The sequence below is a fragment of the Onychostruthus taczanowskii genome, unplaced genomic scaffold, assembly GCF_017590055.1.
Source record: "Onychostruthus taczanowskii isolate IOZ18803 unplaced genomic scaffold, ASM1759005v1 scaffold88, whole genome shotgun sequence".
In the NCBI taxonomy this organism is placed as follows: Eukaryota; Metazoa; Chordata; class Aves; order Passeriformes; family Passeridae; genus Onychostruthus; species Onychostruthus taczanowskii.
In genome coordinates, this window is record NW_024506773.1 from 1,939,806 (window position 1) to 1,963,559 (window position 23,754).

The 23,754-nt window shown below is 34.9% G+C and overlaps 1 protein-coding gene across 1 annotated transcript in view; it reads left to right on the forward strand.

Annotated features, from left to right (window-relative positions):
• CNTNAP2 (contactin associated protein 2) overlaps positions 1-23,754 on the forward strand; it is a 1,013,892-nt gene that overhangs the window by 494,314 nt on the left and 495,824 nt on the right. Inside the window, exon 8 of the mRNA XM_041425209.1 lies at positions 2,357-2,621. Coding sequence (XP_041281143.1) covers positions 2,357-2,621 — 265 coding nt within the window. The remainder of the gene's footprint in view (positions 1-2,356; positions 2,622-23,754) is intronic.

A 23,754-nucleotide genomic window follows, 5' to 3' on the forward strand; every position in this document is an offset into this window, starting at 1 on the left:
TTGCAGAGAGCATTTCAGATTCTCTGCACCTTTTTCTACTGTATGTAAAATTTGTGGCTTAAGCACAAATATTCTGTGCTTAACAAACATAGAAACGTTTAGATTAAAACTACTCAAGCAAATGAGTTAACTATTTTGATTTCATGCCTCGTTGGTTAAAAGTGTAAAATTAAAAATCTCTAGGCAACTTTCAAACCTCACCACCCCCAAAAAAAAACCAATACAAAACAAAAAGCAAAGCAAAACCACAAAAATACATCCCAGAATTGACAAGCAGTTTAGCAGGGAAATGTTTACTCTTTAATCATAAAGTAGCTGTAATTTCTTCTATCACATAGTTATCTAAAAGTTTTCTTTAGTTGTGTCAGGTGGTTTTTCCTAATTCCTTGGATTTCTTTTTTTTAATCCGTGGAATTTGGGCACAGTAAAAGAATGTGACTTGTAATGCTGACATTTTATCATAAAATTTAGGAACAAATCTAGGAGATCACTTTAAAGATATCTCTATTTCCAGATTATGGAAATATCAATGTTCCTTAATTGATCATGGAGGCTGCCTACATGATAGTATAGTTCCTACTAATTCTACTGGCATTTAGAGGTAGACTCTGTACAATTTCTGCTGTTCTGCAGGAAAAAGAGGTTGTTATGCAAAATAATCAAAGGATTTATCCTAGTGGTCAAGAAAATATTATTTTTATTCATTTGGGTTTTTGACATGGAAATCCAATATAGGAAGCTGAATCTGCCAGACCAGTTGTATCTTGCTATTATACACATAAGCTGTTCTCTGATGTGATGTCCTTTTAAAAAGTGATGGGTTTGGACATTGGAAAATGAGTGCTAGAACTTGCTTATTGATGCCATCCGTCATCTCCAATTGAATATAATTATTTCTTTAAAAAATTTATTTAGATCTGTCCTGACACACATTTCAGACACAAAGTTCCTGTCTTGCTTCCAAATTCTCTACTTTCCCTCAAGATGAAATGTCAGATGCATTTATACACTATGAATATAGAAATGTGACATAAAAGTCTAAATCAGGAAGTCAGTAATATGGAATTTAAAATTAATGATGCAAAAAAGATGATGACTGACTTCTACTGGGATTCTGAACACTGCTTAGGTAGACCACATCTCTAAACATCTGTGTACCTCTAAAAATGTTGTTCAAGTCTTCTTTTTTTTTTTTTTTTTTTTTTTTTTTTTTTTTTTAGTGTACAAATAAATATCAGAGGAATTGCTCTCTTGATTTTAGTAGTAATTTCTGTACTGGATCAGATAAAAGTCTTTCTTCCCAAACAGAACAAAAATTGCCACATAATTTCCACCTGTAACAATGCATGAGAAAGCCTAACCATAGGGCAGGATCCACTTTGCCACATATTATAGGAATTCTTCAGCAGAGGAAGTTTTCCTGTTATATTTGCACTCATGCAGTAATAAATTAATTCTGGACATAGATTACTACAAAGTACAATTTTTAAGAAAACAAAAAAAAACGCTAATACCCTACAAATATTACCAAATAGTAATATCCCACCAATTTGGTCTTTTGTTGTGAGAAATTACATGAGAACCAGAGAGAAAAATTTGTGTCCCTAATTCTGGTCTTGTTTACAGATACATTTTAAAGCCTTGTAGATCAACAGTTGACTGGATCTTTTTTCAATTTCCTGAATAATAATATTTTACAGAGTAGAAACTGCAGCTTCCTTTACAGACAAAATTATTTACTATCCAAAAATATTGGTGTTGTTCATGTCAGCCACTCCAAATTCTTCTGCTTCATGAATTGAAATATTAGCATATGCAGTATCATGTGGTTGAAAGCATAACAGAGAGGCTGACTGTTCAGGTATTATACATCATTATTTTGGAATATCATGTACTGTATTGATTGGCACATTGATATCAGGGTATTTGGAAATCTGCACTCTTTTTTATGCTGTTCTGTTATAGGTTTCTATGGGGACCACAGACAAGCCCAAGTTTATCTGTGATTAATTTCTTTATCTTTTAACTAGAAATAATAATGTTTTCATCAAAGCTTGAGAGACTACAACTCTTCAGGGCCAACTGCCTGTAATTTTGTGTATGTACAGTACAAAATATAGTGGGGCCACTGCTAGACAAAAACAGAAAAATCAGTAACTATTATAGTAGTAACAATAAAGATAACATTAACAGCACATCTTTAGATGCAGTGTGCATTGATCACAGTAGTCTAGGTTGAGTGAAATCCAGAATACTTTTTAGAGGTAGCTATGAATTTAGTGGAATCTTACCATTTTGTTTTTTCTTTTTTTCATTTTTCTTTTTTTTTTCTTTTGTTTTTTTGTGTTTTACTCAGGGAAATTTAAGTTTTTCTTGTGTGGAGCCACACACAGTGCCTGTCTTTTTCAATGCCACCAGTTACCTTGAGGTTCCTGGTCGTCCAAGCCAAGATCTGTTTTCAGTCAGTTTCCTTTTCCGGACCTGGAACCCAAATGGACTTCTTCTCTTCAGCCACTTTGCAGATGACCTTGGGAATGTTGAGATTGATATAAATGAAGGCAAAGTCAGTGTCCATATCAACGTCTCCCAAGTGAAGAAGAACCGGATAGACATCTCATCAGGTAAGTGTGTTGTGGGTTTTTTTAAATTTGATATAATTTTGGTTTGTGTTGTTTTAAATAATGATGTACCTAAAGACTGGAACAATTTTTTTATGAAATTTAAAATGTATATTGCAACTATATTAAATCCTTTACTGTTTCATTGAGTAAGAGGTACAATAATGTTTAAATAGTTGTTAGATTTAAAACATATATGAATGATTTTATTCTGTCAAGAAATCACCCCTTATCTGTAAGGCAGCATTTCTTCTTTTTTCTTCCTTCCTTCTGTCTTGCAGTTTTCTCTGTGAAAATATTTGGCTTCAAAATGGGTGTGTACTCCCTTTCTAGGTGTAGTCTAATAATTGGACTGTTCCTAATATTTTCCAATAAGTAGGGAATCTCATAAAAAAAAGAAATCAATTCATACCATAATTATTTGTATGGATTTTTTATATCTGCATAGCTATCCTCTAAAAACTTAGATTTATTTCAGTGCTTGATTGTTATTTTGTTGCAACAGGCATTTCAGTGCCTGTGAAATTAATTGTGTGTGTGAACATAGAAAAGGAAAATATGACATCTGCCAGGTAAGGCTGCAGAAAGGATGCTGTTGTTGTACAGTAAATATCAGCAAACTTATTTTTCCCTTCTTCTGCGGGGAATTAACAGATGTCATGATATAAACCTACTGGGTTTTCTAGAAGTCAAAACAGTCTGCCTTTGGCACAAAGATTTCTGACCATTGTGGTCCTATTGATAAAAGTTCACAGTTTTTTCATTGTCTTTTTTTAACAGCTGAAAAAGGAGAATTTCACATAGTCAAGTGAGCAGACTTCTGCATGTAGAGGGTATGAATAATTCTATAGGGTATTAGTAGACTCTCCTGGGAGGAATGCAGCATATTAGACTAACTAAAACCACAGCCTCGATGCAAATCTGTTTTGGGTTTCATATCTGCTGCATTTCTGCCTGCCATCTGCAATAGCACATTTTTCTAGGAGCAAGATAATGTCTCTTAGTCTTTCTTCTATATGCTTCTCATAATTTACAAACTTGCTTACATTAGGAGCTTTAATGTCAGTTTTGGAGTTAACCTGGGGACATCAGTACTTCATTCTGGGCCACAGTGCAATGCTGGTTATAGAAACAGTAGCTGTACTGACTGGTAGCATGAGAGCTGAAAGCTGATGTGCAGGTGGCAGAGTCTTGTTCCTTCGCAGCTCTGCAGTTAAGGTGCTTATATGGAACAGAGTTCTGGTTTCTCTGGTTTTATTTGTCACAATTTCCCTTGAATGCCTTAAAGTTGTATGTACTGACTCAAGGCACTCTAACTTAGCAGGTACAGATTTCAGATAAACAGGAGAGTCTAGCCTCCCAATTTTTCAAATACAGTTGAATTCCCAATTCTCTCACCAGTAGCTGGGCACTGCTGACCTCCTTACCTAACTACTGCTTTATGAAGTGCTTCTTGATGACTAGTAGGGATCAGAGAGTAGGAAAAAATGGTTTTCTTGTTGACTTGACAGAATTTTCATACTTAATTCATGTAAGCATTTTGTTTAAAGAGAGAAAGGCAGCTACAGCTTTCTATATTTTGATGACATTTTGCAAAAGTAAAAATTAAATAATTATACATAGAAGTGCAGTGAATGAGGAGATACAATGCTCTAAAATGGTCAAATAAAAAGCAGGAGTGCAAAACCTTTAACTTCTGTGTAAATACAGTGATCATGAGAGGTTACATAGCATGCTGTGGGAAAACATTTAGATAACAGTTGATTCATTAGAACCATGAAGCAGACATTGCTTTGCATTTAAAATCAGAGAAATGGAGAGCTGCCATCAGGCAGTCTGTTCTTAGCAGTTTTCTTTGTCTCCCTCTCTTCCCTGCTGCCTGTTCAGTTTTTGTCAGGAATCAGTTTTCTATGGTGTTATCAGATCCCAGCTAGAGTCTCATTTGGTGTCATCCTTTGGTCTTCAAAAAGGCACTTAATTGTTCCTTCATTTATTTAACTGCATGTCCTACCTGCTGGAGATTTCACTGCATTCAATTCTTCATTAAATTCTCTGTCTCTTGATCAATTTTATTCATCTTTATTGGCAGGATAAGTCATCCCACTACTTTATTCTTGGAAGATGTAAAAGAAAAATAATGTTGGTATATTACTAAAATGGTCTTGTGTATGTGAAGCTTCTTCACTCAATGTTTGGGGTTCAAAATTGTCTTTAGTATGAGACATTGCTACTGTCATGCTTTAGTTACATCTCTCATTCTATTGTTACTAGTTTTTTTGTTTGTTTTTTTTTTTTTTAAACCCAGTTTATATTTGCATCAGAAGTTTCTAGAAAATTTTCTATAAACCACTTCTTGTTTTGGCAAAATACGTTTTATTTTCTTCTTTGGTTAGGTTAGATACTGTTTACCTTGCTGCTCCTTTCATGCCTTCAGTCGCTTTCAAGCCACAACCTTAACTCTACACAACTGATAATTAAATCTATCCATATTATTAACAATTCATATTTATTTTACATGGGCTGAAAACAATTAGGGATGGTTGTATATATTGTAGCATATAGTACGTACATTTTTGTGTTACAGCTAGAAAACAACTGACTTTTGTGTTGACCTGGCAATCCAGAATTTCATGTTTTAATTTACCTGGCTGTAGGTTGTTTAACAGTCACAAAATGACCAGTCCATGACCTGTCCTGGACTTCAGAGAGGTAAATGGCAGAGGCAATATAGAGATGGTAAAAAAACAGTAATAAATGTTTTGCTGTGTTAGTGAGGTGTATGCTCTAATGTGCATAACAAAATGCTGAGTGCAGCAGAGTATTTTACATTAATATGCACATGAACTTTCAGTTTATATTTCATATGAGCAGGACAAAGATGATTAGCCCTTGTAGTTAGACTTACTGCCTGATTTTCTTCCTGAGCAAATTATTTTCTTTTTTTCATCATCTTGCGAATTGTACTTTTAAAACAGGTTTCTAAACAGTAAAAAATGCCTGCCTTGCCCAGCATTCTGTTAAGCATCCATAAGCACTGCTTAGCTGTGAACAGACTGGCAACACTCTTGTGCAAAGTCAATAACTTTGATTTTGCTTTTTTCTTACATTAATCTCATTAAAATGCTACCACCATTTGATTGATGAGAGTTATATTAATAAACTTGCTGTTAGTAAGAGGAAAATCAAGCCCACTGAGAGCTGAAATAAAGATTTAATTAGAAGAAATAAGCTACTGACTGTGCAGAATTACACAGGTGAAATACTTAAAGCTTGTGTATAAATCAAGAGTTAAACATCCTATTGACTTTTCCTCTGCAAAGTAAACTTTGATTAATATATTTACAATTGTGTATGCCCCAGCATAGGGATTAATAATAGGAAAGAATCTCAGAAAACAGTCAAGAGATTTATCTTTACTGGTCTGTTTAGTTTTGGACTAAATTCTGGTTTTGTCATTATGAGATTCAGGCAAAATTTGTAGAAATTGATGTATTTACACAAGGGATTGATGGAAGTAATGCTGGGCTGACAAGATGGAAGAAAGATGTGATCTTGTTTTTAGAACATTTTGAAAGCAGATTTCCAATATAGTTTTGCATATTAAAGGATTCTGATATTCTGTTGCAGTTTAAAAGTAATTGTTTGAATACATACTAAGAATCCACTCAGTATTTGTAATCTTGCAATTAGAATAAGTTGTTGATGAAGTTTGTATTTATTTATAAGCTTCAACAAGCTAGTGTCTTTCTTGAGCACAGAAAAATAAGCAACTGGAAAATGTCCTACTCCCAAGTGTCTCTTGGCTATAAAAACTTCTTGTGAAACTTTTCCCAAAGCCATATGCAAATCCAGTTCATTGCAAGGTTAAGCCACAGCTTGTGTCCCAGTTACCTCCTTTTCTTCCACTTAGTTTTATCTACAACTATCTATCTACTTAGTTTTATCAGCAACTTAACCAAAATTCTTTCCTAATGAAACCAAAGTTTTCTGAAGCTTTCAACATGGGAAAAAATGGGTAACATTAAAAAACACAGAGAGTATTACTTTGCTCAGAGAAACAATAGTAACTTTCAAAACAACACTCCAGAGGCATCATCAAATGGCTTTACAATGTGTTGCTAAAGCAAACCTCAAATCCCTGTTTCAATATAGAACAGAATATTCTCTGACACTTGAGAAAAGTCTGGGTTTTCATGATGGCAGATTCTAAAGTAGTCTCTTGATTTATCCTCTGTTTATTTTCTCACTCATCTTTTCAGAGGCAGTTTTGACCTTTCATTTCTAAACATTCTCTGCTCTACTTAAATACTAGGTGGTCTATTAAGCTCCCTTGGACTTTACCCTACTGTACTGATGATAAGTCATTGCAAAAAGGACATAATCTCCTTCAGCCCATAAGAAACAGAGAAATTTTCAGTGTCCAAAATTTCCTGCCTTTTGCTTGAATTCATCTGCTTAAAGCTTCTTTTTTCCTCTCCAACTCTATTAGTTAACATCTTGTATTAGCTGCTGCTCAAGAAAAACTGAAGCTGCTGCTTCAGTTCTGTTCTTCCTGTCAAGCATAAACTTATTAAAACTTGGGATATTAATATCTTTTTGTCATATTTATCTGTATTAAATAAATCAGCCTTCTCCCTGTGGAATCCCTGGGAAGCTTTTCACCCTTCTGTCTTTCTGCTGGATCTCAAGTCACCTGAATTGCATTTCATTTATATTTTAGACCTTAGGTTAAGATAGCATCCTTCAGGTAATAAAATGTCTCTCTCTGACAGATCTTAAGTGGTACTCTTCCAGTGACAATTCCCTGGGGCACTTTATGTGGGAATCAAGAAGCACTTTTGCCTTGCTGGTTAAATGAAGGCTTAAATAGGGAATGTGTATACACAGAGCACAAGTGCACTTCTGGTGGCAAGATAAAATTTCCCACCAGGTTTTTCTCACATTACTGGTAGTAGATTACACACTGAATGTTATTAAGTGGAGGCAGATACCCCTGAGGAACTTGTCAGCATGATCGAGATGAGAGACAGAAATTCTGTCCATGAAAGACAGAATGATGACTTAGCATCAGACAAGTCTGAATATTAGAAACTTAGAATGTTCACAGAGAGCCAGGTTTGTCCCTCTGTTTCTCTCTGTACTTTTTTGGCTATTGACCTTAAGCAGTGAATGCAGCTGCATGAATAGGCATTTGTGAGTTTCAATTTCACAGAACTGGGATACAGAAATACTTGTAAGAGTTATAGTTATTTTTGCTACACATTTTCCCTGTAGTCTGGTTTAGCATCTCCATACAGTAGACTCAAACCAATCAGATCAAGAAATGGAGTTCCTGATTACAGGCTTTCTTTGTCTAAGAAAACTGGTGAGTTTAGTTCAGGAGTTTGTGAATTCTACTTCATCAGTCACTGATTTTCACTGGAGAGTTGCCTAAAAAAGCACAAACTATGCATTCTAAAGCATAGATGGTACCTTTTTCAGATATTTCCTTGAGAACAGTGGAACTCTCTATTGGTTACACTGACACTTTGGAAGGATGGAGGAACTCAAGAATCAATAAACTAGGATGTTGTCCTTGATAAGCTTTCTCAACTTATACAGGAGGCTGAAGTCCAGTTCACTTGTTTTGGTCTCATTTCCTCTGGGCTGTTGAACAGAGTTAGATGGGAGCTTTGCTGGTCACTATTTTAGAATGAAAGATGAGATAAGGCTTTTTACAACTACTATTTGAACACTCCGTGTGTTGCACTGAATTTCTTTCGGGACAAAACCCCTGAAATAATCAGTGGTTAAATGATAATCCTAATTTACTGCTAGAAGGAGCATAATTTATGTGAGCAGATCTGAACAGAACTAGCTGGAAACATACCCTTCTAATTATTTTTTAATTCCGTAAGTTTGACAGCAAGTGGACTCAATTTTTGTTGCTTTCCATGTTGCCTTTTCTTATCTCTCTTATCTTTATCTTTCTGCATCAGTTATTGCTAGTCTGGTTCTAGTCAAGTGTGTAAAAATTTTGGTTTTGACTTTGATGAATGGAAGACAACTCCCTGAGCTCTGAATGCTACAGAGGTGCCCAATATTTTGCAGCTACCTTAAGAACATAGATTTTTTACTTTGGTGGATTCTCTGTTTGCATATTTTTGTTGAATGCAAAAGAGCATGAAAAGACTTGTCTCTAAAGATTGGTTTATCAAGCCAAGGATGCTTATGTAAAACCAGCATTACCTTTTGGATCAGAAACTTGGTGTTGTTGGAACAGACATTATAAAATATATACTTATGTTTGCATTTTAAACTCTTCCAGGATTTACATGTACTGATTGAATATGTAGAAGTTTTTTTTTTTTTTCCATTATTACTTTCCTTTTTGATTATAATAATGAAATAAGCAAAAGGATACAATAGAGAGTAGAGCTATAGTTATATTTGTTGGGTTTATACACAACCCAACATTAGTATTCCCAGGACACCACAACATATTCATATAATATAAAGGGAAATTAAAGGAATGTTTTCTAATATCAGAAAGACTGTATATCCAAAATATTATATTCTTTCCCCCAATATGCTAGTTTGCCGTCTCTGCCTCTTGTTCCATACAGGTGGTTCTTGGAGAAAGCCCATTTCCAGGATTCCCACACCTGTGTTGACCAAGGTTTGTCATAGATAGCAACATGATGGCAACCACACAATAAAGTTAGCCAGGCCTTTCAGCAATGACACAAATATCTTCCAGCACAATTTAAACTTCCTAATTGTGGAAAAACATGGATTGCTGTTAATGACAGGTTGTAAAGGTTCCTGTAAACTTTTCTGTAGGTGTTAGTATTACTGGAGAAATGTGATTGGACTCCATGCTGTCTTAGCTCTTCAGTTTACCTTGTAGAAGACTTAATTTCTACTGCAAATGAGCAAGAAAAAGTACAGAATCAATTTGAAGTGTGTTTTTCACTTTGCTTCTATTTGAGACAGAAGTAGTTGACTAAGCCCATTTCGTGATAACCCAGCATGTGATTAACCATTTCTAATAACTCAAAGATATACTGCTACTGCCTATTTGGTTTGGTAGCTATGGTGTTCTGTAAATGGCTATGAGTAAGTGGAGTAGCAGAAGGTAAAAGTAATGCAGTCACTTTTAATCAATAGTAGAAGTCACAGTCACTGTACATATGCATACGTACCATTGCGCATATAGCCATGCCAGAGAGTTTACTCAGCTAATTTGCCAAATACGATGAGCAGGAAGTTCACAGATCACTATTTGGTAAAAAAGATAAAACCATTTGAATGGATTCAGGAGACCCATGGTGCGCCTTGTTTCATCTCAAGGTCCTGTTGCTATAACTGTCCCCCCCATTGCACACAGGCTGTATCATTTCTAGGATATCATCTTCCTGCAGGATCAATAGTTTCTCCACAATCAGCCCTGAGATCCAGGAATAGTTCAGTAGTTAGACTGTTCTGGAGTCCATTACAACACACAGTATGGACAAAACAGTTCTTACTCTGCTAGCCTGGCTTGCCCTCCACATCTCTGCAAGAGTTTCTCCTCTTATAGATTCTTATGCCCCTTCCTTCCACCTCTACTGGCCCTCTTCCTTCTGCACACACAACATATTCTAGATGTAATTGCTTAAAAAGTGCAATCAATCACAGACTATGAGATAACCTTATTATTATCCACCACTTTATGAAGATAAGCCCATTTTTAGAGTCATAATATTCCCAAGATGTCTGAGACCCAAAGAAGGACATGCAGGGTCTGGGGGAGAGCCAAGCTGTTGTGACAAGGCTGCTGTAGCTGTGGCCATGCAATGCTAATGACATGACAGGCAGGCGCTGTCAGTGTTGCACAGGGCTTACACAGTGTGAACATCTGGATCAACAGGGAGAAGCCCCAGAGCGAGGATACTGGTCGAGAGACACCTCCACGTGCTGTATAGTGGAGTGTTGAGTCAGAATTGGATCATTGCTTGGACCTGGCTACAAAGATGGTAAAGACATATCCTGCCTTGTTTCAGAAGCAAGAAATTGCAGCAGAGAGGGTGAAGAATAGGAGGTGGCTTACAGATGTAGAAACAAAGGGAAAGTTCTCAGATTTGGAAAAATGGTCTGCCATCATCACCTCGTTTACTCAAAGTTTGTTGTTTTAGAAAAATGTTTGGTGGGCATAAAACCTAGCTGATGGAGAAAACCAATTGTTATGGTTTAAAAAAAAAGATAAGGGAGAAGAAAAAATACTGGAGACTGTCTCCAGTTAGAACATAGGATGTTACGTTTCTGTAAACTTAGAAAAATGTTTACAGACAGATTGGGAGATCAAAGGTCTTGAACATATAGTATGTAACAGTGTTTCAAAAAAATGGTACAGAATCTTCAAGCAGTGTGTACAACACTGTGGTGTGAAGTTATCAACTATGTAAATTAAACCAGCTAGTGCCCTTTTCACCTTTTTGTCTTATCCAAATGCAAGGGAAAGAAAGGAGAATTTTCTTTACTTTTAAAGTCAGCATTTGCAGCATTTGCACTTTGAGTAAAACCAGGAATAATAGTCTTTCTAGACAAAATGTCCTTGCAAGTAATTTGAGTTTTTTGAAATTTTTGATTTTTAATCTTATTTATCACTAATCCTCAGCTAGGTGTTCCACAACATCTCTAGCTTATTACTTACAAGAAAATAATTAAAATGCATTGTAATATTAAACACAATTCTTTTTCAGGGGGAAACATGACCTAATTACAGGCACAGAACTTTAATTTATGTGCTGGGAACTGACACTCAATATCTTCTTTTTCATTGCTATTCAGGAACCTGGAAAATAGATTATTATCTGTGACAGGTTTCTGGCAGTCCCTCTTGGTTTGACAGTGTTATTTTAGAGATAAGAGAAAGTCACTTTTGTATATAATGAAAGGAAAAGTTGTCAAGCATTCATACATATTTTATGCTGCATAAAACTTAAGTGCTAGAGGAAAGATTCTGTTTTCAGTCATGCCATTGTAAATTCATGTTGCTTCTGCTGACCTCCAGGCTTGCTTCAATGACACAGAATGGCATCTAGCCCAATGGATTAATTCCATTTTTTACACAAGCAATGCAGCTCTTGTAAGTCAGCTGGGCCCTTAGTGGGTTTTTTTGGTTAACACAGTCATGCATAACTATGATGTGTATTTTGGCATTTTGGCATTTTCTACTCACATTGACAAAACTAAAAGAAATTTCTATCAAAGTACTTTCTTGAAATGGCATCAGGCATAGTCTGCATTGTCTATTTTTTTTTTTGATGGAAGCGGTAACTCTGCTGCAAAAATTGACTTGGAGAGAAAAACATTTTCTGGTTGTATGTTGCTAGCTCTGCCTTTAGTCTCTTCTTGTAAAAGATGGTGAGTCCCTTCAGGCATTTTCACATGTTGTTTGTTTTCATTTCCAAATGTTGCTGAAGCAGCATCACATGAGCACTGAGGTGAAACAGAGCAACCAAAGTAATTTGGTTTCTGTAAGCTGAATGGAACATGATATTGTCTTTAAAAAGCTTACTCATTAAGTTTATATATTTATAGGGAGAAAAAGAATCTCAATTCTCTTACTGTGAGGCAGCTACTGTAAAATACACAGTCTATTTTAGCAGTAACCAGTGTCCACACAGACACTGCTTCACCGAGGAGAAAAGCAAAGTTCTACACATATCCTTTGCAGAGTATTTCCTTACTAAAGAAATACATGTTTAGAATCATGACTTCACATATGCTTTTTCCAAGAAATGTATGAATGTACAATTAATTTGAGGGATTCATTGTTTTAAAATACAAAAATAATTTTGGTTTCTTTTTGTAGATTCAAAATTGTGGAACATGTGGAGCATGCTCTCAAATATAAGGGTTTCATTGGTCGACCTTTTGTAGCTTTTCCAACAGCTCATTTTCATAATTAGCACATACATTAAAACAAACTGCCAAGTGGAATCAACTTTTCCAGAGCACTAGCAGGAGAAAATGACATTCTTAACATTCTGGTGTTGCTACTTAGATAATTACTTGTGAAAACAGTAATACCACTTGCCATGTCTCTTAGTTCTGGAATTTGCAACAGAAGGCTGATATTCTTGGCTGTACTGCATCTGGGAAAGAATAATGTGGTACAGAGCAATCTTTGGGAGGCTTGGGCAGGTTTCAGTAGCATTGGAAACAAGCGATGGTTCATCAAATTTGCTGATTCATAAAGACTTGTAGTATACTAAACAAGAATATCTGGTCCCAGGCGAATTACCTTCATCTTCTAAAGCATCTTTCAAAGGCACAGAACAACACAGCTCTGCCTTTTTTACCTTCCCAGATGCCTGTGAAACATATGTGCATATATATGTGTATACATAGCTAGAGAGAGAGAGAGAGAGATGATGTTTTATTGGCAGCCCCTGTGAAAAAAGCAAACAAAACAAAACAAAACAAAAAAAAAAAAAACCAAAAAAAAAAAAAAAAAAAAAAAAAACCACCACAAAAAATTACTAGAACATTTAATTTTTCTTTGGCAGGATGGCCCTGAGTTACATTTCTTTTGAATAAACTTGGAGCATTAAGAATGCACTTACCTCTTCTACCTTTTTCTTTTCCTTTCTAGCTTTGAGCAGTGCAGTATGAAGTGTTCTTTTCTGATTTTGTTTGCAGAAAAATGCTGTTATGAATGCAATATTTGTTTCATCTTTCTTTTAATATAATATTTCCTTCAGCAGGCTGTTATCTTTGGGAAACTTTTTTCTTAGCTTCCTAAGTGTGGCATTTTAGAGTTCCATTTCTTACTGCAAGGATTATAACAACATTATGTTAATACTATTAGCTAATTTTGCTACTCATAATAAATAATTATGTTACTAGAGGCATTATAGTCCAGCCTGTTCCATGTACTATTCAGCTGGATTAGCATTTTGAGTGTTATTTCTTCCCCATGTCAGGAATCTCTGATCAGTGTTACAGGTTATTAGTTTCCACAAGGCTATTTTCTAATTAGAACAAGGGTTTATGCATTTAAATAATGACAAAAAACCCATACAGAAGTAGTAAATATCTGAAATATGACCATCCAACAAGAAAAAATCCATTTACATCACCCTAAGCAGACCCTGCTCTCACCAGTTGCTCCAGGTGCTCTGCAGCTGGATACAACATCTTAAGTTCTTTTGTGGCAGAAAGACTGAGTGTCCATTACATTTTTTGAAGGGTTCATCAGGCATTTTCAGTATTAGGTCTCCCTGCCATTCCTATCATCATGAATCAGAGCCAATGCAAACAGGATTTTTTTTTAAGTGGTGAGACATTGAACAGTCATATGATAGGGGAATGTAGCAGGCTCTGGAAAAATTTGGGTTTTCCCAAGCAGGATTTTTTCCCAAGATTTTCATGTCTTACTTTGCGCTACTGGTATTCCATCTTTTTTTCAAAGAGTGAGCAGAAAAGAGTTCAAAGAGATGTTACATGTATCATATAACTATACACTGAGGCAGATAGAGGTTGGGAGAGGACTTAAGTCAATAAGTCAATGCTGGATAAAGTTTTTTGGCAAACATGCTTTTATATATATACATATATATATACACACACATATATATATATATAAACAATGTTATATTTTTATGTCTTATATTGGTAGCTCTGCAAGAAGTTAGATAGAAATGTGCCACTTTACTACTTCCTGGTGTTACTGATTCTTTATGGAATCTTTTGTTCTGCTTTAGTTTGTTAACACAGATGTACTACTTATTCCTCAGTTACTACAGCATCCTTAGAGGTTTCCTGGCATATGGTGTTAAATTTCCGTTGAAAAATATGCAGAGAAAATAAGCTTTGCTAATGTACAGGCATTTGCCATGTGCAAACAAGAAGAATATATCTTAGCTATTTTTACTTTTAAGAAAGTGATATTTTTATGGAAATAGTCTGAGGTCCAATATAGTGTCCTCAGAATATGTCCTCAGGACAATTTCAGCCTCAACACTGAACATAAATGTACAAGTGGGAAAAAGAATTATACAATTCTACGTAAAGGTTCAATAGTAGTGGATTTTTTCTTTTTTTTTTTTATTTTTTTTCTTTTCAAAAAACTGTTATATTAAACATGCAGCCCTGTAATTTGTTCCTTAAAGTAAATTCAAATTCTACAGAACTTTTTTAAACCATAAGGATATATCCTCATCAAATTCTAACGAAAGACAATTTTAAAAATCTTGCAAGAATTCAGTAATATTTTGGAAATCTCTTTTAAATGATAAACAGAACAACATTCAGCACTGATATTGCTTTTATATTAATAGCATACTTAATAGCTCTTTCTTGTATCATATTTTACATGCACAAGAGGAACTTTTCCTTTCATTTTAATTATCTATGGAAAAGATATTTGTATGTTCAGTTATGTCACCCAAGTGTTGCTAAGTAGAATTATTTTTTAATACTATTAATAGTTTCTGTAAAATTGATTTTTATTTATTAAAAAAAAAGGATATGCGTTGTCATACAAGTGATGAGCAAACTTTAGTAGGCGTAAAATAAAAGAACATACCCTTGCATTATTCATAGTTTAAAATAAATTGTATTCTTAAATAGCATTCTTAATTTTCTGGATATCACTGACATCCCTATAACAGGTGAGTAGATAGAAAGCATCATATTCAATAACTAGGGTTTAGTTTGGATCAAAACTTGCAACTCAGATCTGGTTTTGTCATTCGTTAAGTTTAGCCGGGAATTTAAATATCCATAATAGTAAGCAAACATGAAAATTTATTGACTTCAAATTCTGATTACACTGATACCCTGAACTAGCAATGGGGTATGAAACATGGCAGTAGATCCGTTTTTTGACCATTGTATGTAATGGTTCATACACTTAGCATACAGAAGCCCAAAATAACATCTTGTCTCCACTCAAAACCAGTACAGTCTCATAGGAAAAGTGGTATTATGTTATTTTGAGTTGAGATCTTTGATAGATGCCATGTATCCTCAGTTCACACTGGAAACAGTAGAAATTTGTGTTTTGTAGTTAAGAGTCCAGAAAGGCTATGATGCTGACACTTCCAGTCCTGAAGTAAAATTCAGTCAAAATCTCAGGCCAAATTAAATCCAATGAGAATTTGAATCTGGCTACTTCTGGGAAAGGGTCTGCCATACACCTTTTTTTGAAAACCCAGTCATTTGAAAGTTACTCTTCAGATTATCTAAGCACAGCAGCAAAAGGTCCAGGAATGTGCAAGGTCCTTTCCTCTGAGTATTCAGAGAAGCTCACACCATGTCACTGATGCCTGTCTGGTGCTTGTCAGCACTGTCAGGACTCACTGTCTGCCTCTGGAAGTTCTATTTTCAGTTCATTCCATATTCATTTAATGTAAAAGGCAGGTGAGGAGGAGTGACAATGGGGATCAGAAAGCCCTTCTCCAGAATCTTACTTGTTATCATTTGATCCTTTGAGATTTAGCCTGTCAACTTAAAAACCTTATTTCACAGTATTTGAAGTTTTTGCATTGCAAAGAGCTGGTTGGGGGTATAAAATTTGAATAATATCTGCAGTGCCATTCTCTATAGAATCTGATTATTTTTATTATATAAGTTAATTTGGAACTCTAAGTACTGCTACCTCAAGAAGGAATGTAGTATATATTTTTTTTCACATGTAAATTAGTGATATTCAGTAGGAAAAGATGTACATGCTCTGACTGGTTGAGTCTCATGAAAGTTTCTGTAGCCAAGCAGCAAAAATAGAAGCTGTTATTCATTTCAGATTAAACAGGAGTCAGGAGTTAAAATGTTTTGGTTTTTTATTTAGAGTGTTGCAGATTTGTTAAACTGGTTTGTTTTTTTTGTTGTTGTTGTTGTTGTTTTTTTGGGTTTTTTTTGTTTTTGTGCCACGGTTTTTCTCAATAAGACATTTTAAAAGGTTGTCACTGCCCAGGGTAGATGACTAGTAGATGAAATCTAGCAGAGTTCTACCACCTATACTCTTGAGAGACTGTCTGAAAGGTTACAAGGAAATGCCACATGCCACTCATTCGCATGTGTCAGGACTCTCACCTGTCCCACTCTGAAAAGGAGGGGGAGCAGTATTTTAGGACTTGCAGGAAAAGATGTCATTGGCACTAAACTGTCAAGCATGTAAGGGCCGTTGAGAATATTATAAAGAAAAAAAATTTGCTGGAATAATTCTCTTGGTTTCTACAGATATAAATGTTCTTATGTTAAAAAAAAAAAAACTGCCATTTTTCCTTCATTCCCAATCTGTTCAAGCCCTCCGAGTGTCACTTCTCCATGAGGGCACCCAGGCATGTACATGGACACAGTCCTTACCATGGGCACCATGCTTATTTTAAAATCAATATCAAAGTAAGCAGGGTCCGTTGATACCTTTCCTTGCCATTCAAGCTCCTGAAACACATGGTGCGGAAGAATTGCAGCTCTGCAGAAGGTTTATAACAATCTGTTCAGTCTTTACCTCTTTTCCTTTCTCCTCTTGTTTGAGGCAAGGGAAAAAAAATACAGCTCAGAGATCTGGCAATTTTATTCTTTATGGCTCAATGAACGGATGACTTCAAATTCTGTTGTACTGATAAAATTACTGTGGGAATAATGCATGATACAGCATCCTACTTAAAAATGGGACATGGTTCTGGGTAAGTGTTTAGCTCATCCTTATATGTTTCAGGATTGGCAAAATGTTTTGTGCTGTCGAAGAACATTACAAAAAATGTGCTGAGTTGGTTGGTTTTGATTTTTTTTTTTTAAATTAGGAATGACCTTAATCAAATTTTAATGTTGTAAAAGCAAACATTAAGAAGTCGTTTTCTCATTGAAAATATGCTGAGTTACATTTCTTGTCCCATGCCACCATAATCAGTCTTTAAAATTATTTTTAGAGTAGCAACTATGATGGAAAAAAACACATACCATATGCATAATGTAGCCAGATCTGATGGGTTTTACTATATATATCTCCTCAAGCAGACAGAATATTTTTGGGATTTTACTAGACTTTGTCCCTTATAATCAAATATTTAGTATAAATAAATAAATTAAACAGAGAGGTTCATCATTATTACTTCTCATTATGAGAAACATACTACACTTTGAAAAATAATCCTAAGAGAATAATTAATTTGCTGTTCACAAACTGATCATTGTTATATATGATTGTGTTGTAATTAACTAATATATCAAAAAGCACTAGCATAATCAAATGCTTCTTATTTTGAGATGCAGACTCTTGCAATGTACAAACATGCAGACAGATGGGAAATACAGCAACTGAAAACCTATCTTATGAATGTAAATATCTGAATAAAGCTTCAGATTTTGGAGGGTTTTAACAAAATATTTACTGTTTAGAATCTTTTTCTGCATTTCTACTTCATCCATCATCTGAAGCCTGACATAGTGTCATTCTTCTGAGTCAGTTTGGCAACAAATCAGGAAAACCCAAGTGATTACTCAAGCAAAGCACATGTAGAAGGTGGGGGAATATGAAAGGAGCCAAACCAAAGTCTAATAAATTGTGTTTAAAACTTCAGCTCTCTCCTGCTTAGTGGTGAAGGTACCAGATGAATTTATCCACAAGCTGACAACCCTTCAGGCTCAATATTCCAGCTGCCTATGTGGTAAGGAGAGTGTCTAGATTCTCAGAATTTTTATGAAGCTGACAGGAAGGAAAAGTCACAGAATGTTTCTGTGCTAACCTCATGAATGTGAAGACATTAAGAGAATACGTTCTCCGAAGATAAAAGTCTGTGCCTGAGCACACTAAGCATCCTATGAAACAATATTAAGAGAAGTAGCAGAAAAAGATAAGTTTTAAAAATTCATGAGCCTATTCCTTGCACGCTGTAAAATGGCCTTTTAGGTTGAAACTGGTTTTAAGACTTTTCATGTCCTTTGAGCTTCTGAGAACTCAACAGTGTACAACAATTTTTTTTTGGTGTATTTTGTTTTAGTAGTGGCTGAGATCCTCTTGTAATCACTTTTCTCCGGAAATTTTCTCCTTCAGTAAAGCCTAAGATACTTTAAGGTGTGATAAAAGCACAAGTTAGTGGCATGAATTCCTGTCTGTTTTGAGAGCTGGGAGTAATAAGCACTACCTGTCTCTGGTGCTAAGTTTCCAGAGAAACCTACCTTTTCCACTGCTGGTTCCTTATTCTTCAAAAGGAAAAGCAAATGACAAGAAGCTTATGCCTCAGAAAGCATGAAGAGAAGGATTGTTCAGGCAACTAGCTGTGGGTAGCAGAGGCCAGATAATGTAGCCAGCCACTTCCAGCATTCTGCAACAGCTGTATATTACAGACCTAAGATATCAGGAGGGAGTTTCTTTTGGAAGGCACAGCTGAAAGGAAGCCTATTTCCTTCAGCAGCAGGGAACAGCATAAAAAATGTTTGTGGAGAGCAGTGCAGGAAGATGGAATAAGGAGGATCAGAGTATCTCTGTGTAGATAAGAGTGAAGCTGTGTGTTCTTACAAATAGGCTGAGGTGAAATATTTTATTTCTGTTTGTTGCTACTTGATAGTGGCAGTTTTTCTTACCCAAAGTAAGGGGTACATTACATTATTACTTGTGTGTTTCTATCAGTGTATTATGGGAAAGCTGGAATGATATAGGAATGCTAAATTAAATATAAGCAAATGGCCTGACTGTATTCCTTACCAAAGCCGAGGGATAATTTTCATATTCCACACTGAATTTCATGATGTGTTACACTGATAAGTAGTACTCTAGCAGTACTCTTCATGTCATTTATGTATGAATCTATGACATACAAAACTACCTTTGGCTGAAGTGCAGCCATGACTTCAGTGTCTAAAGTAAGGATGCACTCATCCATGCTAAGTGTTCTTCTGTGTCTGATTCAAATGTAATGTAGAAGTTGTCTATATTTTTTTTAAGCTATGAGGAGGGAAACAGCTTGCAATTGTCAGACAGAATTGTCCAAAGATTGAAAAGAAAAATTAGTTTCACGCAATTATAAGAAACCTGTTCTTCTAAAAACATGAAGTGGTAGATAACACTCCCTGAACTTACAGTCGTGCTGTAACTTTCTCTTCATCACAGTTTTCTGTGTCATTCTTCTTGCAGATCAGATACTAGAATAGTTGGAACATCCTTGGTTCAGTACATGCTCTGTGGCTATCATATATTGTTGAATTTTTTTTGTCGTCTGTCTTTAGTGAGGATACTCAGGCTTGGAACACAATGCTCAGCATTGTTATAACAAGCACATAGTGTAGTGATTTTAATACATCACCAATAGTGGGCAAATTTACAAGATTTTCGATTCCCAAGCCATAAAAAAAATAAACCTTTTAAGTATTTTATCTTTAATGGTATAATTTTGATAACTCTTGATTGCTCACTTTCCCCCAAAAATATCTCCCTACATCATTATTTGTGTCTAATTCCTTACTTACTTAGGTCTATTTTGAATCAATTTGTGGACCACACCTTATTCTAACATTCAGTTCTCCATGTGTTGTTCCATTCATAGTATTTTGCTTTTCATCTTATTCATTTTATGTATGTAAAGGAGAGTAAAACCAACCAAAACAGTGTTATGGGAACTAAAGGAGAAAAGATCTGAAAATAGAAACACACGTACTAATTTTAACAACATGGATGGTTTTACAAGCATAAATAAATTTGGAAAAGTATATTAATTTTCTGAAAGCATTTCAGTAGTGTAGGAATCAGGGAGGTATAACAGCATTTTGAGCATAAGGATAATTATTGGAATAATAATAAGGGGTTATAAACTGGCATGGATCATTTCAGACTATAATTCAGAATAGAACAGAACAAGTAGAACAGTAATGCTCTGGTGGGTCCAGATTGTAGCAGCTAGAAGGCATCCCATCAAGTCCTGAATGTAAAATGTGTATTCCTACAGAAGTGAATTCAGAACTGAAATATAAAAAAAAAAAAAAAAATTATGCTGGTTCTTAATATCCTTTCTCTTCTTGGCAAACTCATCTTGCAGTATAACTGCTTGGATTTATTTCTACAATGTCAAGTTTGCCCACTTGCTCATAGTGCATTATTCTCTCAGTTTTTATACACTGATGATTTGTACTTGTGGGGAAAAAAAAACAAACAAAAAAAACACCACCTAACAAAAAACGAAAACCACAAAACAATCCCAAACCCAAACAAAGCCAACTATAATTACTTAAATACATTTCCTTAAAAATACTCCTTGCAGCTCAGCAAGCAATATGCTGCTATGTGCTGCTTACAGACCTTTTCACTAGCCTAAATTTTCTTGCCAGGCTGGTCTTCCTATCTTTTGGGCCAGATTTCCCATCCCTTGCATAAATTCTTTTATCTCTTCTACCCAGTCCAGTTAGCAAGGTCTTAAAATATGAACATCCATTGATCTTTTGTCACATACTGTATCTTTTTGCCTCTACGGGCATATGGGTCATTAAAATCCATATTTTTATCTACTCTATGTATTTAAGGTTTTTTACCATTACTACTTTTATTTTCTGCCTAGAAAATGTAGCTCTTCTGTTTGGAATCTTCAGTAGGTTTTTGCTTCTTTGCTCCTTTTAATTTGATTTTTATTTCTAACAAGGATATTGGAAAGACTAAATTTTATGTTTGTCAAGTTTATATTAATTTTCTTGAGTTTTTAACAATGAGTTAAAATTTTTCAGCATTTATTTTTAATAACTCAGCACTATAAATTATTTTTTTTTTCCCTAGGTAAGAAATAGAACAGTGGACTTTCTCACCCAGATTTACTAACTTGGGTTACACATTTATTATCTGGAATGCAGTAATGGGTGAAGATAGGACTGAAATTGTCTTAGATGCTACAGGTAGCTGAAAAACAGCTATATAGGTTAACCTCTACTGTTTTGCAAATATCTGTAATAGATATATCACATTTTTATAAATACCAGTATCCATTAAATGTTATTAAACAATAGTAGATATATCATGTTCCCATAAATAGTGATATATTTTTAATGTTGTTAACATCCCATAATTTTTGATGTCTAGTCATCATAACAACAGTAAGAGTCAGCTTTTCCTTAGAGAGCAGCAGATGCATCCCACAAAGCACTGCACAGTTCAGGCAACTGCTAGATAATGATGTTATCATGGAGAGGTGGATCATGACTCCTATTGCTTCTAAATTTTCTAGTACTTACTGTGTCTTAGGCAAATTAATTTTTTTTAAAATTCATGTTAAAGTGTCTTTTTGTATCTCACAACATGGTTCCCCTTTAGAAACTCTGTGTAATTACCTTTGAATTTGGTTTTCACTATTCTTGAAAAATACTCTTGCTCTCACAGTAGACTGATTCATTAGATTGGATTTCACTCCCAGGCACAATACAGCATATACTCACATATGTCCTCTCTGAAAAGAACTGGTGTGAACAGGCATGGGCTTGCACAAACTCCTAAGAGGTTCACAAAAATCAAATGAAAATTTTTCCATTACCTCAGACTTGTTTCACTTCTTTTTAACTACAAAATACATGCTGGGGATTGCTATCTCACTCAATGTATTCCTAGGAGTAAACATCTCATATATAAGTATACTGGTTCTCAACATCTTATTAAAAACTAATCCATTAACATATTTTTACATACATCTTCACAATATAAATTATTTATATGTTCTAAAAAAAAGTTTAAACAAAAGGAAATGTAAATCCACTGCTTGGTAAAATTAGGTTTTATAATTTTTTTTTGCTAAACACAAATTATAATTTCCATTTCTTATCATTATTTCAAGTTAGAACAAAATTTTTTAGTCAGCTTTTCACCTATGAATTTTTTATTTTTATTTTTAAACACAGATATTATTCTTTTAGCATAGAAAGTGTTACATTGTCAATATATTTAACTCCTGATTTCTGCTGAAGTCCAATTATACATACAAGGCAAAATTAGAAACCTGCAGCCAAATAGCCAACAATTTCATCATACTTCTAGGAAAATCAAATAATATTTATCATCTGAATGAATTGTGACTTTGACTAAAATGTATCATCTATATTGAGTGTGCTAATAATGATACAGTAGTAAGCAAAAGGCTATTTAATAACATGATAGAATAACTGTAGTTTCTATAAACTTCCACTTGGAATTCCACACTTCCATATGCTCTGTTAGAAAGTAATGAGATCGGAATGAACTTTGAACAGAACAGATTTGAGGAAATTCTGCCTCTGCATGTGTAAAAACTTCACTGCATCAACTAAATAAATCGTCCTGTTTAATTAGCTATCCCATCACACTGGGCAGAGAGAGTAGGTTTGCCACGAGAGAAATCCAGCTCAGCTGGTGACAGAGATAAGATCAGAGATTGCTTGGATGATCTGCTGCTCTCTCCTTCAGCAGACTCATGAGGAATAGGAACTTTAGGGTTAGTACCAGGAATTCGCTGTGATAATACCAGAAAGAGGCTTCTTGACAAAGCAGGAACTTCCCTCCATTTACTTGTTTATCTGTGCATGTTTCAAATTAGAACATCTGGTTCATTTGGGAAAAAAACAAACAAAAAATGCAAAAATTCAAGATGAGTCCATTCTTCAAGCTCCAAGCCTGAAATTGTGTCCAGTTCTCCAATTTTATCACTTTATGAAAATTATTATCTTTACCTATAAATTTTGTTGTCCTTACATCCTTGAATCACCACAGCTGTTCCACTACTGCAAGTGCTGAAGGGAAGTAAGCTTCTTAATAATCACTGGTTCTTATACTTACTTGTTTTCCAGGTACAGTCTGCATTCATATATTTTTTCATGGTGCATTCCTATCCCTCAGTTTTGTTCTACTTCCATTAGAGCAGATGTTTTGCAATGTCCCTGCCAGAACAGGAGAAAATTGCTCCCTGTGCAAGTCATGTATGCAAGATGTTTCCTTGCATGCTGCATTCCTCCTGTGTTTTGCTGATAACTTTTGCAGTTGTCATTTGCAGCCTTTGCTGCAATGAGGATTCTCTTCCAGAGTCTGCATGACTAAAAACAGTTCAGTAAGACTGCCTTTGCTTTTAGTTATTTTTCCTTTTTTTTTGTTTTTCTTTAATATAGAAGATGAAACTCTATTTTTGGTGTATATCTGCTTTTTAGAAAGATAGACAATATCTAC